The sequence below is a fragment of the Ziziphus jujuba genome, chromosome 2 (genome assembly GCF_031755915.1).
Source record: "Ziziphus jujuba cultivar Dongzao chromosome 2, ASM3175591v1".
Taxonomy (NCBI): Eukaryota; Viridiplantae; Streptophyta; class Magnoliopsida; order Rosales; family Rhamnaceae; genus Ziziphus; species Ziziphus jujuba.
The window spans coordinates 4,182,121-4,199,214 of NC_083380.1; the positions used below are offsets into that span (position 1 = coordinate 4,182,121).

At 35.0% G+C, this 17,094-nt stretch overlaps 2 protein-coding genes across 3 annotated transcripts; one reads left to right on the plus strand and one right to left on the minus strand.

Annotated features, from left to right (window-relative positions):
* The first annotated feature begins 194 nt into the window (after positions 1 to 194).
* LOC107417475 (protein transport protein SEC31 homolog B) lies at positions 195 to 9,852 on the plus strand. Of its 2 annotated transcripts, XM_016026082.4 has the most exons (22): positions 195 to 852; positions 1,756 to 1,810; positions 1,925 to 2,047; positions 2,782 to 2,878; positions 2,960 to 2,996; positions 3,112 to 3,217; positions 3,295 to 3,352; positions 3,780 to 3,877; positions 4,044 to 4,163; positions 4,600 to 4,642; positions 4,830 to 4,951; positions 5,026 to 5,153; positions 5,271 to 5,826; positions 6,002 to 6,094; positions 6,609 to 6,794; positions 6,891 to 7,104; positions 7,266 to 7,378; positions 7,575 to 7,823; positions 8,096 to 8,221; positions 8,310 to 8,595; positions 9,022 to 9,260; positions 9,345 to 9,852. In XM_016026082.4, exons 1-22 carry the CDS (start codon positions 533 to 535, stop codon positions 9,438 to 9,440), a joined length of 3,465 nt encoding a protein of 1,154 aa, XP_015881568.3. In that variant the 5' UTR covers positions 195 to 532; the 3' UTR covers positions 9,441 to 9,852. The 2 variants fall into 2 exon arrangements, with proteins under 2 accessions (XP_015881568.3, XP_015881569.3); XM_016026083.4 differs by lacking the exon at positions 8,096 to 8,221.
* A 3,847-nt stretch (positions 9,853 to 13,699) lies between these two features.
* LOC107417447 (serine/threonine-protein kinase-like protein At3g51990) lies at positions 13,700 to 15,815 on the minus strand. Its single transcript, XM_060814754.1, has one exon. It carries the CDS (start codon positions 15,507 to 15,509, stop codon positions 14,022 to 14,024), a length of 1,488 nt encoding a protein of 495 aa, XP_060670737.1. The 5' UTR covers positions 15,510 to 15,815; the 3' UTR covers positions 13,700 to 14,021.
* Positions 15,816 to 17,094: the final 1,279 nt, after the last annotated feature.

Below are 17,094 nucleotides of genomic sequence, written 5' to 3' on the forward strand. Positions count from 1 at the left end.
CATTATAGACCAAAATGCCCTTAACTTTATCAACAAACACCGATTACTCGGAAAAGGTACTAGTTTTTGAGCATATTGATACTGAGAACCTTAGTCCACACGACAAATACTTGAAACCTTATAACAAAACCCTCGGTAACGTAAAAAAATAAAATCAACAAAATTTAGCCAAAAATATTTTCACACAACACACACCCGCACAGAGAAAAAAATAAAAATAAAAATAGAGGAGAGAGAGCGAATCGAAGAGAGAGAGAGAGAGAGAGAGAGAGAGAGCGAGAGTGTGTGTTTTTCACTTTCGCGCAAATACAAAAAAGAATTTTATTTTCCAAACAGATCAGATCGAACCCTAAATTCAATTCTCAAAAATCTTCCATTTTCGCATATCTGAATCCCTATTTGAAATTCTCTGTTTACAGATCCAATTTTTTTTTTTTTAATACACTCTTCTCTGTGTAATCTGTAATACGTATATAGATATTGGTTAGTGGTCGGGTTTAAAGGGGTTTGTTTGTTTTTTAATTTTTCGGCCATGGCGTGTATTAAAGGGATAAATAGATCGGCCTCGGTGGCGCTTGCACCGGACGCGCCTTACATGGCCGCGGGGACGATGGCCGGTGCGGTGGATCTGTCGTTCAGCTCTTCTGCTAATATCGAGATCTTTAAGCTGGATTTCCAGTCTGACGATCGGGACCTAGCTCTTGTTGGAGAATCTCCGAGCTCTGAGAGATTTAATCGTCTCTCTTGGGCTAAGCCTACTGGTACTGGTAATGAGCAGTTTGGGCTCGGACTCATTGCTGGTGGTCTCGTTGATGGCAACATTGATATCTGGAACCCACTCGCTCTGATCCGGTAATTCTTTTCTGAATTTTTTGAATTTCGTTCTTTTTTCTTTTTGGGGTTTGAATGAATGTGAATCGAATTCAATTGGATTTTTTTATTGAAATATCTGGATTTATGGTTGAAATTGTAGTTTTATTTACGGGTGTTGAGAAAATGTGGGAAACTGAGGATTTTGATTTAATTTAATTGGATTGTGGTACTTGAATGTGACCCAAATTTGAATTTTTTTTTATTTCTTTTTGAGGAAATTTTTTTTCCCCCTATTTGGGGTGACTCAGAGAAAGACTCTATTTTGCGTAATGGGGACATGGTTTGTTCTTGTAATTTAAAGCTAATTTTTATTTGTCGAGAAGTTGGAGGTAGATAAACGGAGAATTTTGGATTTTGGATAACTTGATGGGCGGGAAATTGATGCTGGGAAATTTACCTGTATGACCTGGCCTGAAATTTCTAATTAAATGCTAATTTTGTAGAAATTTGATATCTGTGACTGCTTTGTTGCAATGCTTTTTTTTTTCCCGTTCAATCTGATCCGATCTTGTCTTTTTTTTTTTTTTTTTTTTTCTCATTTTGGTTTTCTTCACCGTTCAATTGTGGTGAATTCGAGCGACTGTCTTGCTTTATGGAATTTGGGAGAAAATGAGAGTGAAATTTGACTAATGACCTATTTGCTTGGTGGCAAATTGGAATCATAAAATGAAAAATAATATGTGTACCATCGTGGCTGAGTGACTGAATGGATGTTAAATGGTTGCTGGAAATTATGCTTTTGTTTAATTCAGACTGCAGTGTAACTAGACTTATTTGCCTTGCGTATAAAATGATAAGATGAAGGATATAAGTAACAGTAATTAGTAAGACTATTAATTTCTAGTTCGCAAAAGTCTTATTATCGTTTTTTTCTTCTTTAAGTTCTGAGGCAAGTGAAAGTGCTCTTGTTGGACATCTCACGAGGCATAAAGGGCCTGTAAGTTTCCCTCGTCTGTGAATTGCTTGCCTGCTGTTTGTGATGCTTTTTCAATCATTTGGGCAAATGATGATTACATTACATGCCTTCTCCAACTTTTTCTTTGAATCTTAGGTTCGTGGCCTTGAGTTTAATTCAATTGCACCAAACTTACTTGCATCTGGTGCTGACGATGGTGAAATTTGCATCTGGGATTTGGCAAATCCTGCAGAACCTTCTCATTTTCCACCTCTCAAGGTTTGTGGTCATTGGTTGCTGATAGTCCAAATGGATGCTAAATTCTTCATTTCTAAATGTTTAATATTTAAATCCTTCTCCTCCTCGAATGTGCACATAAATATCAACTCAGATTTGTTTCATACTTTACCTTTTATAGTTCACTCTTATTAACAATCGATGAAATTATCATGTCATCAATTGCCATATGGTAATTTAAAAGTAGGAAAACATTTGGTAGATACCTTTTCCAAAGAGATTTTAACTTTTCAGTTGGTACTTCTTTTAACAATCTATAATTAAAAATAGCCTCAAGGCAAATTGGTTGGATGTTAGAGGCAGTTCCTTTCCTGAACTAATGTTCTAGAGGTAGTTATATATGCATATACACTAAAGTTACTTTGTCACTTTGTTCATTTATTTGTTTGTTAGTTATTTTCACCAAAAGTGGCAGGATTATAAAGAACATTAATATGTACTACCGTGACATGGAAAAGTTTGAGAATGTGTTTGAAAATACAGAAGTAGGAGATGATACTATAAGAAGCTACTAGAAGAGAAAGTTAACAAGCATGAAGTTATTCTTTTAAACATTTATTTTGAGTCTCCTCATATATTAGATATACTCAGTAGTTTTTTGAATTCTTTAGATACATCTTTGTGTCATGAACTTTCCAGATCTCTTTTTCTTCTGATAGATCATATGGGTTAAATCTATGCGGATATCTAACACAGTTTTAGTCATTGTTGAGCAGGGTAGTGGTTCTGCTGCTCAGGGTGAGATATCATTCTTATCGTGGAATAGTAAAGTTCAACACATTTTAGCATCTACTTCATATAATGGAACAACGGGTAAGGAAAGATCCTATGGTCAACTAATTGTTATCTCTTAATTTTTGTTTAGTTGGAAACTGAATATCTTCTGTTTTCCAGTGGTTTGGGACCTAAAGAAGCAAAAACCAGTAATAAGGTAATCTTTATGCTATTTGCTCTGGACTGATCTATGTATTTTTACTCATTAGAGTCTCTTGTCAAGAGACATAATGGTGTTATTGATAATCTGAATGACCTTTTCCAATTTGCAGCTTCTCGGATTCGGTTAGAAGGCGCTGCTCTGTTTTGCAGTGGAATCCTGATGTTGCCACTCAGCTTGTAGTTGCATCAGATGAAGATGGCTCTCCTGCTTTGAGGGTAATAGGTTTGCTGCTTATATTGCTGTATTTTTAGGGGTAAAACTTCATAATTTATTTAGTATATTTTGCAAGCAGCTTTGGGATATGCGGAATGTAATGTCACCAGTCAAAGAGTTTGTGGGACACACTAAAGGTAACAAAAAGTTAGCAAACTGAATCTTCTCCCTTTTTTCTTTCCTTGTAATGATGTTTAATGGTTCACTAGCATATGTTTTATCATGTTATTCTTTTATTCCTTTTGGCTATTTTTGCCACTTAATGACAAGTGCAAGTGAGTTTGTATGTTAAAGCATTAAAGCTAGAGCACCTTTACAGTGTCTCTCAGTTTTAGCAGATTACTCGAGTTACATTTTTTTACCATACATTGACATTAGAAAAAACTCTTTTACCCATCGGTTTTGCATAGCCTTCTCTTTTCTTTTCTTTTGTTCAATTGAAGTATAGTAAATGTGACATAGCATTGCTACGAAATGCACTTTCATTTTCCAAACATATTTTCCTCATACACCTTACTGGACATGCTTATGATTTTGTCTGCTTTACCTGCATTCTTACACCAGGTGTAATTGCAATGTCATGGTGCCCTATTGACAACTCCTATTTGCTTACATGTGCCAAGGACAACCGAACTATTTGCTGGGACACAGTTTCTGGAGAGGTATGGCCTCTGTCATTCCTTCCAGCAGCCACTGATATCTGTGTCGAGCCCTTTCTATTCGGCCCCTCTGTCCTCTTCCTCTTGTTTTATGTTCAAGTTGTGATAAATTTACAATAGTTTCTGATGGAAATGCCCTTTTTTTTTTTTTTTTAAACTCGTTGTTTAGATTGCTTGTGAATTGCCAGCAAGCACCAACTGGAATTTTGATGTACACTGGTATCCAAAAATACCCGGAGTTATATCAGCATCTTCATTTGATGGGAAAATTGGCATTTACAATATTGAGGTATTCCACAATGCTTAATTTGTAATTACTGGTTTTCACCCAATATATGCTTCTTTAGATTTTCAATAAAGTTGTTGTATTGAGTGATGGAATGTAAATGCCCAATCTAAAATGGTCAACATTTATCTTGGCATTAGTTCATTAAATGGAATTGCCATATTTGTTGTATGAGCAAGCTGTATCACAAACTTTGCAATGTGGTGATATGTCCATTTCGTGAGAGACATAGATTCAACAGATACCCCACCTTGGGACTCAAGTAGCGTTGATCTACATAGTTTTTTTATCGATGGATTGTGGTTTATCACCCATCTGTTAGAGAACCCATCATCCTACTCAATATTGTAGTTTGTATGAATATTGCCTCTTTTATTTATTTATTTATTTTTTAATTTTAAATATTTATAATTTCTTTACCCTGTTTTTCACCCTGCAGGGCTGCAGCAGATATGGTGTTGGTGAGGCTGATTTTGGTTCAGGTAATGTAGTTTTAGTTAGTAGTTGCAATGAATGAGCGATAACCCTGTTTTTAACTATATGTACTCTATTCTACAGTTCTGCACTAATTGTCTATGCTCTCTATATAGTGTATGTTTGTCTCTGTGTGGGGAGTCCTGGTAACTAACTTCTATCTTGAAATGATATGTTATATCCTTTTCATGGCAGCATATTTGAGAGCTCCAAAATGGTATAAACGTCCAGTTGGCGTATCTTTCGGCTTTGGAGGCAAGCTTTTGTCATTTCACCCTAAGTCATCTGTTTCGGGTGCTTCACCTGGTGTTTCAGAGGTATGCTTCTCTTGTTCTGCACCTAGCTGTTTGTTATAATGAACTTTATTGTTGATTTTTCTCCTGGTGTCCAGGTTTTTGTACACAGCTTGGTTACTGAACAGAGTTTAGTAAGTCGTTCCTCTGAATTTGAAGCTGCAATACAAAGTGGTGAAAGATCGTCTTTGAGGGCTTTATGCGATAGGAAATCACAAGAGTCTGAGTATGTCATCATAGTCACTAGGGGGGATAACAAGTCTCTCCGAGAACTTAATTCTCTGTTATCATCTTAGATAGGAGAATAAATATTGTCTTCTGATTTTTGTTTTTGTTTTAATAGATCTGAGGATGACCGAGAAACATGGGGCTTATTAAAAGTTATGTTTGAAGATGATGGTACTGCAAGGACAAAGCTTCTCACTCACCTTGGATTCACCTTACCTGAGGAAGCAAAAGATAGCGTTCCAGATGACCTATCCCAGGAAGTTGATGCTCTTGGACTTGAAGAAACAACTGATAAAGTGGGATTCGGGGGTGAAAATGAAGCCACCATTTTCCCCACTGACAACGGGGAAGATTTCTTTAACAATCTTCCTAGTCCTAAAGCTGATACACCGTTGGCAACCTCTGGTGATAAATTCATTGTTGGAGATACTGTTCCTGGTACAGAACAAATGCAAGAAGAGGTGGATGGAATTGAGGAGAGCACTGATCCTTCTTTTGATGAATGTGTTCAGCATGCGTTAGTTGTTGGAGACTATAAGGGGGCTGTTGCAAAGTGCATATCAGCAGATAAGATGGCCGATGCTTTAGTTATTGCGCATGCTGGTGGAACAGCATTGTGGGAGAGTACACGGGATCAATACCTTAAGATGAGCCGTTCTCCTTACCTAAAGGTTATTGAAATTTCTATCTTCTATTCTTAGATGCATTGAAACACTATCTTTTACATTCGATTAGCTTTGAGATATATAAAAAGATCTGACTTCTTCCATTTTATCTTTCGACTGTGGAAATTGTTAATATTATCTTGAAAGTTTCTCTCATCTCTGGACTCATTTTAACTTTCAGGTTGTTTCAGCAATGGTAAACAATGATCTCCTGAGTCTTGTAAACTCTAGACCCCTCAAATTTTGGAAAGAGACACTTGCTCTTCTCTGTAGTGTAAGTTTCTAACTCGAGGTTAGAATAGATTCACTTATAGTTTGCATTCTGTATCAGATACCAGATAAAAAGCAAGATTGCAATGAATAGTATTTTTATTTATTTTATTTTTTTTGAGAGTTCTAGCCATTTTAATTTTCGATGGAAGTTATTTTGTTTTTGCTGATTATGTCTAAACATCCCCTTTTTTGCTTCTTCCTGTTAATTAAAAGTCTACGAACAAGCATGAGCATGCTTATGCCCTCTTTCCTCTGTTTCTAGTTACAATAAATGCTGCTGGATGGTTAATTATTATTATTTTCAGATATTATGATTTGAGCTTTGGCACAATTTTGTGGATAAGCTGAATTGTAATAAACTAGATGGTTACAATTGATGCTTTAATACTTGGGTTGTTCCATTTTTTCCTCTAAATTTACAGTGGTGGATATGCCCCTCTTGAATTATCTTTACTAAGGAAACATGTCTACTAGTTGACTTTTTAGCTTACTATCTCTTTATTATGAATAAACAGTTTTCATCCAGAGATGAGTGGACTTTGCTTTGTGACACACTAGCTTCCAAACTCATAGCTGCTGGCAATACACTGGCTGCAACTATTTGTTACATTTGTGCGGGAAATATTGATAAGACGGTAGAGATTTGGTCAAGGAGTTTGAAAACTGATCATGATGGGAAGTCGTATGTTGACCTTCTTCAGGTGAGTTTGGTTCTATTGTAGTCTGGTTTGAGCCCCTTTTTTTTTTTTTTTTGTTTGGGTGACCATGGAGCTAATAAAGTTCGTTTAATATTTTAGGACTTGATGGAGAAGACTATTGTCCTTGCTTTTGCGTCAGGGCAGAAACGGTTTAGTGCATCTTTGTGCAAGCTTGTTGAGAAATATGCTGAAATTTTAGCTAGTCAAGGGCTTCTAACAACAGCAATGGAGTACCTAAAACTTTTGGGTTCAGATGAATTGTCACCAGAAATTGTAATCTTAAGGGATCGTATCGCTCGTTCTACAGAATCTGGTATAGTAGTTTGGTAGCATATAGTATGTTAATGTATAGCTTTATAGGTAGTTGAAGTATTCCAATAGATGCTGTTCTATTGTTAAAAAGTCATTATCTTGTTGCCTGAGAGTGCAATGCCAGTTGAGGATACTTAAATATCTGTACTTCAATTTACACAGAGAAAGTTGAGAAGGCGTTGCCTTTTGATGGATCATCTACTCCAAGTGGAGCTGTGTATGCTGCTGATTCTTCTAATTATGGCGTCGTTGGGGCATCTTCTACCTATTATCAGGTATTTTTTTCTTCACTATTTCTTTGCCAATTGTTTTTCCTTTTGATTGTTGTCCAGGGACTATATCTGCATTACAGTTGCAACATTCTATGATCAAGAGTTGCAACCTAGAGACTGATCAATAGCCAGTATATGGTTAAAATTATTCTTAATGTTGCCCTTATTGTGAATTGAGTCGCTCTTGTTTACTGTATAGGAACCAGCATCTTCACAGTTGCAGTCAAATGTTCCTGGCGATACATATGGTGGAAACTATCAACAACCTGTTGGTTCTTCATATGGAAGAGGATATGGTGTTCCTTCCCCATATCAGCCTACATCACAGCCTGCCCCATATCAGCCTGTATCACAGCCTGCCCCATATCAGCCATCACAGCCTGCTCCATATCAGCCTGCATCACAGCCTGCTATGTTTGTTCCATCGCAGACGCCTCAGATTCCTCAGGTAATTTTTTTTGTTTTCTTGGTAGGTAGGCCTATTTTTATTATTGATTTTGTGGATAAAATTGGATTCCGTATCATATCTTTGTTAGAATCTCTTATGTTTCCACAAAGTTATTGTTTGTAAAAATTGGTATTTTTATGTTGATGTTGGATATCGATCAGACCCTTGTAAATTTGACAATTTCCTTTTTGGAGATGCCAATTTTCTTCTATCATAATTATTGTGTTAGCATCTGTATATAACATGACTGCTTATTTCCTTGCTTCTCCTAGGAGAAATTCCCTGTACCTCCTGTTTCCTCTCAGCCTTCTGTGAGGCCCTTTGTTCCATCAACTCCTCCTGTCTTGAAAAATGCAGATCAATATCAGCAGCCTACATTGGGTTCTCAGTTGTATCCTGTATATACACTTTCTTTCGGTGTTACATTTGATTTGCGGGTAACTTGAATGATGGGATGAGCTTAATATTTCTCTAATTGCATTTCAGGGAACAACAAACCATGCTTATCAGCCTGTTCCACCTGTGGCTGGTGCAGCTGGCACTCTTCCATCACAATTGGGTGCAGTTCCTGGCCACAAAATGTCAAATGTTGTTGCTCCCTCTCCTCCACCAAGAGGATTTATGCCTGTCACTGGTTCAGGAGTTGTTCAAGGACCTACTTTGGGTTCAATACAACCACCTAGTCCTACTCAATCAACACCAGTACAAACTTCTGTGACACCTGCAGCTCCACCTCCTACTATACAGACGGTTGATACTTCTAATGTTCCAGGTAATTGGATTTATTATATATCCAGGTTGAAAATTTGAAATTTTCCTGGGTTCTTTAGATCTGATGCCCCCTTTGAACGTCATGATGGTGCTGCAACAAAGCTTCATTCTCGAAAGGCATTGCTAGTTTATATGCTTTAAAATGGAACAAAAGAAGAAAAACTCACCAAATTGACATAAATGGGATGGCAATATTCTGTTGGGCAGTCGATATAATCCATTGTAACACTTGGAAAACGGTCTATTTAAAGCTTTAACTTCCTGATGTTGGTATCACGTGTATGATCAAATAAATTGAAGATTTTTGAAAATACTATTATATATATTTTTAATTGATGTCTCTTTGCTTGGAAATCCTTTTTTTAAATTTTTAATTTCCCAATTTTGTTTACTAATGAGCTTGTCTTATCTGGATATCTTGATCCAGCCAACCAAAAACCTGTCATCACAACTTTGACGAGACTTTTCAATGAGACATCAGAAGCTTTGGGAGGTTCACGAGCAAATCCAGGTAAGAAGCGTGAAATTGAAGACAATTCAAGGAAGATAGGTGCATTATTTGCTAAACTCAACAGTGGGGACATATCTAAAAATGCTGGTGATAAGCTTGTTCAGCTCTGCCAGGCATTGGATAATGGTGATTTTGGAACTGCCTTGCAAATCCAGGTGCAATGTTAACATTTACAACTCTTAGTTTTTTGAGCAAATGTTAGATCGGGCTGTTGACTTTTTTCATCTACTTTTTGTCAGGTACTTCTCACCACTAGCGAGTGGGATGAGTGCAACTTTTGGCTAGCTACACTCAAGCGAATGATCAAGACCAGGCAAAATGTGAGATTGAGTTGAGAGGGCATAAAATCTTAAAAAATATTTCGGTTGCTTGTTTCAAAAATTTTCATGTGTGGTTATGATCTCCAAGCCCTGATCCTCCGGTTCTAAATTTGTACACAAGAATGGCATTGCCAGATTTCAGCTTCAGGGTTTTGTCCTTGTTATGCTCTTCCTCACATCTTGACTGGCTTTCAATTAATTACTTCTTTGAAGGCAACAACTAGTGAGTTTGAAAAGCAGTTAGTGAAGATAGTTTCAGTGCATTAATGGGACTTTTCTTTTGACAGATAGCATTGATTTTTTCTTTTTTTCAATTTAATTTTGTCCTTAAAAGTTTATAGAATGTTTAGCCAAATTGTAGCATCATTGTGTTTTCATTTATATGAACACCATATTTTAATAACATGACTCCAAATTTTGTTGCTTAGCGCTGTGAGTATCACTTTCTTATTCTTTTAGGAATCTTCGATTTTTTTATCTTTTTAATTTTTTTTTCCCCTCTCAGGTTAAAAAATTTACCTAAAAAAATCTTTTAAAAAAAAAAAATTACAAAAAACCGTTCTGCCGTGCGATGATATGGGATGCACCGAACATTATTTGGTCTGCATCGTCATACAGTTCCTATTGTAGCAATTGAGTATCCTGTATTATTTTGTGAAAATTTTGTCCAGTTCTCTTCTTATTTGAGTGACTTCAAAATGGATATTGGAATGCACTGGAAGTGTCTAAACATGTGCGTTCGTTAAATAAGACAAAGGGAGTAATTTAAAGACAAAAGAAAAGTTTTCAAGGGAATGTGAGGCTTTCATATTTCACCTAATCCTTGGCTTTCCTACTATTTTCCTTCCATAGGATTGTAGGCTTTCTCATTTCACCTAAAAACCTTAGCTTTCCTTCTATTTTCCTTCCATAGGATTGTACTTTCTACTATATCCATTCAATCTGAAAAAACTGGCACTTCTAATAATTCATTTTGCAAGGAGAACCTGTTCATAAAGATCAAAGAGTTAACTCACCTTTACACGTTCCACAAAACCTTTTAGAGTACTTTATGGTGTATTTTAAAGATCTAAATCTCAAAATGATTTGATAAAAATGGTTTGGAGTCAAGATTTTGAGGAGAAATTGGACATTTAAAAACAAGTTTTCGACAATACTAATCAAAACCTTTTATAATACTTAATTATGAAGTCTAAAGATCAAAATTGCAAACTGGTTTAATGAAAATGGTTTAGAATGAAGACTTGGGGAAATTATGAAGACTTGGGGAAATTATAAAGATTTGGAACAATATGGCTTTTAAAAACCTTTTATAATACTTTATTATGAACTTTAAGATTCTAAATTGTAAAATAATTTAAAGAAAATAATTTATAATAAAGATTTGGAAAAATGGAACGTCATAAACAAATTCTGACAATATCTAACATTTTTTTTAGAACATTAGTTTAAAGACTTAAATCACCTTTTATATGTTCAACATAATCTTTTATAATAAATTATGAACTTTAGAGATTTGAATTTCAAAATTCTTTTATAATAAGTTATGAACTTTAGAGACTTGAATCTCAAATTTCTTTTATGAAAATGGTTTAACATAAAGATTGTGGGAAATTTAAACCTAATAAATTGAACAAGTTTTGGCGAATATACACATATATGAGTTCAAGCAATTCCAAATGATACATACATAGAGGCAAAAGAAAAATATATAAATATAAATATCACAAGCTAAAGGAAGAAACTTTTACTGTTACACATTAGGCTACAAGAATAGAGGGCTTGTGCAAATCACGAGGATATAAAATATTTGATTCGTTGTGGTCCATCTTTCTCCATATGATATGGATTTGAAGTCAACCACTCAAAATTCTTTCCCAGAAAACACAAACTCTAAAAAACAAATATCAAGTTTCAGAAGTTTAAAAGGAGGGAGAGAGAGAGAGAGAGAGAGAAGCACTTTGGAGATGGGAGTTGGAAAATTAATATATATGAGCTGTAAAGCCTTAATATATGTAAAAGGAATATAACATCTTATAGGTTCCTGATAACAGCTACAGACACCAAATGTTATCGATAATATTGCCCCAGTTTTGAGTTCAAAAAACAGTGTTTTGTGCACTGCTTCCAAGCATTCTTGATAAGTAAAGCTCAGCTTGTCTGTATTATAGAGCTGTTTTATTCTCTCCATTTAAAAACAAAAAAATTTAAAAATTTATCTGAATAAAAGAGAATGTTTGGCTGCAACATTAGCTCCACTTGAGTAGAGGTAACTTGGGTTGTGTGCAGTCTTTTTCTTGAACAGTACAACACCGTCCCAGAAATGGGTGAAAACAAAAGAAGTTTTACTATTAGATTAAATTAGTTTTATATAGTTTTGAGTATTTAAATAAGAAGCATTATATGTAATAAAACAGTATTTTTCATTAGAATAGAAACTCTTAAGAAAAACTCTATATAGTAAGGATTAGTTCGACAATATATATACAGCATAGTCTTAATTTTTTTTTTTTTTTTTTTAAACAATGGAGAATGGTTTTATTTTTGATAATTCATTTCTTGTCTTTGTCTAACTTTACATGGTAGAGGGTGAATCTTCTTTTTACTTTAAATTTCTTGGAAAGCAAAAGTGATGTTCATTCCAAATGGGGAATACGAAGCAAACTAGCTACATGATTTGAATGAAAGGTTGGTTTTCTTCTTCTTCTTTTTTTTTTATTTTATTTTTTTATTTTTTATTTTTTTATAACAGAATCGTTTCCTTTGAAAGTAAAACGAAGTTGTTGGTTCAGTAATTTTGGTACCCAAAAGCATGAAACATTATGATGGAAAAGAAAAAAAAAAGAAAAAGGAGAAAAGATAAAAACTAAAGAAAACTTGCACTTGGAAATAATAATTAGGTCAACAAGTCTTTTATTATTATTTTATTTTACCACGTCGTGGTACAATAAAAGAAATTAAAAAAAGGAATTCTAAGAAATGAGCAAACGGGGCACTATAAGTCAATATTTTTATTGTTTTTTTACTGGTGGTGTACAACTTTTTCCTTATTACCATGTCATATGGGAAAAAATGGTTACAATTGGCATTAGTTGACTAATTATATTTGACTTTGAAGGATTATTGGCTGTGGAAGATAATGAGCATAGAAAAAATGACAAGGCTGGGCTGGCATCACATGGGAATCTGAGTCATGCTTATAGTTGGATCCTTACATGATATTTAAGCATCCTTACATGATGTAAATAAGGAAGTTAAATAATTATGAACAAACTTAAAAAAGATATAATTATTTCAACGAATAATACCTTGAGTAATTTGCCAATCTTCATAATTAAGTTGGTTTGAAAGTGTATTGACGGTTTAAATTATATTATTTGGGTATATAGTTTGCCAACCATAAAAATCTTGAGCCCCTTGATGCCAAATGGCTAAACTATATAAACAGAAGTTTCCTGATGCTCCACTACATAATTGTCTTGCTATTTGATTTTCTTAGGTGGATATGGGCTGATCATGTATTATTTGGAAAAAAGCCAACCACATTTTTCAAATTCTGAAATTATGTATTGGAGAAAAAAACAGATAGAAAAAGAGTTACAAGTAAGACAGAATCCCAATAATGCAGATATTTTTCTCTTGTTTGGTGCAAAAATCTATTTGGGTTTCTTTGGGATGAAAGTGCCAGAAAAAATGGAGGTAAGTGATTAACCTACTTATGATTGTGACGTTTTACCCGACTCACTTCCAATCGAAAATAGTATCAAATTTTCAATTTTCCAAAAAATTCACAGAGAAAAACTGAAAATAGCTTCAACCACAATTTGCAAAGACTCCAAAGCCACATTCAGAACCTAATGGAAAGTTAAAGTTCAAAACCCATCATGTATCTCCAAGAATTACTTCAACCATCCCAAAAATTAGAAAGCTATTTTCTTGGGAAAATTTTTTAGCTATGTTTTGTCCATATCTAGATGGAAGAAACTGGAAAACTTCTCGAGGGAATATATTGTGGGCCATACTTTTCGGCTATCTTGTCAAAGAAGATAACAGAAAATTTCTTTCAAGTCGTCCTACATTCAGGACTTGACTATATTCCTAGATTCATCCTCACTCCATTTCAAAAAGAAGCTTTTGACTGGTTTTAATTAAAAAAAATGATAGAATCTGAAGATGTAGAACCTACATTTTGATTCAAATTTTGGTGAATCTAAACTTTTCATTCAAATTATATTAGTACAAACAAATAGTAAGACAAATTGAAGTTTCAAGGATGAACATCAAATTTCTGTGCATTTGATGGTTTTTGAATCAGTTTCATGTATGCATTAAAGTGCATTTCTTATCATACATAATCAATATTGCACAACAAACATGAAAACTAATACAACGATCAAACAGCCTATAATTGGGACATAAGCAATGTGCCCATGATCTTCACAATTGTAAAAATGAAAAACAGATTAACAATGAATGAAACCCACAAACAATGAGCTACAAACAAATTTACATGTTCAATATTGAAAGCCAGAGAAGCTTACAGGTCCAACCTTTGCTCTATTTTTGAATCCCTTCACCAAAATTTTATGCTCTGAACTATACAACTTCAGCTTTATGAGAACGAAAACTTGAGCGAAGAATCACATCGTCTCTGCTCGTACATATTTCTGAACCTTTCCCAAAGGAACGGTTTCTTCTGAAATGCAACACATCTTTTTTACCAGCATCATTCCGGGATGGAGTTTTCCATCCAATGATATGTCTTCCACTACCAAATCTTGAACTAGAAACCCGACTACCGGATTTTGAAACAGGCTCAACTCCATCAGCATCACCGCGCAATTCAGACTCACCATCTGTAGTAGCCATAAGCTCCATCAAATTGCTACTGAACCCCAAGTCAGAGTAAACTCTCCTTGAACTCCTCATGGCTTGTTTAGCAAACTTAGCATCCATGGAATCCAAATTCCCTTCTCCAAAACCTTCAACCATGTTCAAATTAGGATTTCTAACTTCAACAGGGCGTCCTACAGTCTCTACCATCAAACATGGATTATTAAAACCATTCCATGTATGCAGAGGAACCAACTTACTCAAACCACTAAGCCAAACAACCACATCTTTCATGGCTGGTCTACGCTCCCTACAAGACCTCACACACTTGGCTGCTATAACAGCCAATTGCTTCCTTACAACAGGATCTTTGGGAGGTGGAATTCTTGGATCATAAACAGCCATTAGCTTCCCTTTCTTTATAAGGGGAATAGCCCAATCCACTATAGAAGGTGGTGAATGACCAACATCAATAGCTTTCCTACCACTAATAATCTCTAACAACAAAATCCCAAAACTAAAAACATCAAGTTTTGTGCTCAAATTATCTGGGGTCACATAGCAAGGATCAAGGTACCCCATGGTACCTGCAGGGGGTGTGGACCTTAGCCTATAGTCATCAACATGGCACCTTAATGCCAAGCCAAAATCTCCCAAACGGGCATTGAAATTACGGTCAATAAGCACATTTGCGGACTTAATATCTCTATGAATTACAGGTGGGTTTGAAGAATGAAGGGTGTCAATGGCCTTAGCAGTTTGCAAAGCCAATCGAATTCTTCGCCCCCAGGTGGGAGGTCGAGGACTAGAATGAATAACATCGTAAAGAGTACCATTGCTCATGAACTCCACCACCAAAAGCCTATCTTTTGAATCATTTGTAAAACCCACCAGATTGACCAGCCTTGGACTCTGAATCTTGGACAAGATCTCGATCTCATTGTCAACCTCATTGGTGATCTCTGGTGCAGAGGAAGATGCAGGTCTTTGACAGAGGTTGTGATGGGCTCGAGAAGGCCTTTTCACAGCAACAAGACGACCACGGAGGACAGCCTTATAGACATAACCATGGCTTCCTTTCCCCAACAACTTCTGGTCAGAGAAGCCATTGGTGGCTGCCTCAAGGTCACTGTAATCAAACTGTTGGATCTTGATGGGCCTTTCTTGAGGAGAAGAGGTGGTTTTGGAAGATGGGGTATGGGAATTAGAGGTTGAGATAGCAGATTCAGCTCTGCAAGATAGGTACCCCATCAAGATTTCACCTTTTTTTTCTATGTTTTTGGATTTTGGGTTATAGTGAATTTGTGAAAGGAGATGGAGGGTGTTATATATCTTATTTTCTCGTTTGTGAATAAAAAAGATGGAAACTTTTTTTACATCAAAGAAAACAGAGTAGAGGAAAAGAGGTCTGGTTGGGTTGGGATGTGGGTTTTGGAGATGTTTTTGGGATTTGGAAATGTCTGTCTTTGTGTGGTCTAAATGCAAGAGAGAGAAAGAGAGAGAGAGAGAGAAGAAGGTGGGGCGATAGGGCGGATTCTTTGCGTCTGGTCTAGTGAGCCCACCAACTAGGAATCCCAAGGGAGATATACAATAATAAATTACCATTTATGTATTTTAACCTTAAAAATTGCACTATATTAATGTATTTTCATGGGTGTATATATATCTACAGTAGGTTATACTTTTCTTTCTTTTTTTCGTTTTTTCCACAACCCCCCGCCCCCCCAAAATGTGATTTAGCTCTGCTTCTTCCCCAAGTATACAACAAGCTAATCATTTGAGAAAATACTTTTTCTAAAACACCTTTCAAAGCAAAGTGACTGACAACTATTCAATACCTTACTTGTCTTTAAAATATAGTTAAATTTAGCTTTTAGGCGATGGCTAAAATATACCAAGAGCTATTAACTCATCTAATCACTTTTAGGTCAGCTTCCAATCTATGGTTTCACACCCCCTCCTCTCCACACAAAAAAAAAAAAAAACAAATCCACGGTGTTGTACATGTACTTTTACCTTTTCATTACTTTACTCCCTTTATTTAAAAAAAAGAAAAAGAAAATTGAAATTAGTATATGTCACATTCATTGATTTGTATTAAGATAGAATACATTTCTTTTTTTTCTTTTTTAAATTTTATCTCATGACTACGTATATTTGATATGTCAAACATGTCATATATGTATATATATATATATATATATAAACTTTTGCAACATGCTCAAAGATCAATATGCATATGTTGAAACTATGTATGATATGTCATGTTTCAAAGTTCACGTATATCATTCAATAATAAATAGTAATTTCCCTGCTATTTATTATTTCACTATATTGTGGAAACCAATCTCTATTCAAGGAAATGTTATAAAAGCAAAAAAGTATATAAAAGTTAAAAATTTATGAAGGAAAAAAGAAAAGAGAGACATGTTTTTGCCTACATTAATGGCATTTAATCATCCCTTCCACTTTGCAGGAAGCAGAAAATAGTACATCTTCAAAGAGATCAAGTAGAGTCAAAAGACAGAGCAAAATTAGGACTCTCTTTTTGATCCTTTTTTGACAATGTTATTAATCAGAAAAATATCACTTTTCTTTTTTATTGGCAATCTCTAAGCTTGGAGCTACATAGCAATGGAAAAGTCTCTAAAGCAATTCTTCCACATAGCACAATTGTTTTTTATTTTATTTTTATATATTTATTTATTTTTATTTTTTATTTTTTTGTTCTCTTTTGACAGACAATAGCAGTAGTTAGAAGTGGGCTTTAAGTTAAAAAAGAGTTATATGATACCAAAATGGACTTTTAAATTTGATTATATATCACTGTCAAAAT

Coding starts and splice junctions, on each gene's coding strand:
- LOC107417447 (XM_060814754.1), bottom strand. CDS start 15,509: ATGGGGTACCTATCTTGCAGAGCTGAATCTGCTATCTCAACCTCTAAT.
- LOC107417475 (XM_016026082.4), top strand. CDS start 533: ATGGCGTGTATTAAAGGGATAAATAGATCGGCCTCGGTGGCGCTTGCA. Junction 4,952..5,025: donor CTTCACCTGGTGTTTCAGAG/GTATGCTTCTCT, acceptor CCTGGTGTCCAG/GTTTTTGTACACAGCTTGGT. Junction 5,827..6,001: donor GCCGTTCTCCTTACCTAAAG/GTTATTGAAATT, acceptor TTTAACTTTCAG/GTTGTTTCAGCAATGGTAAA.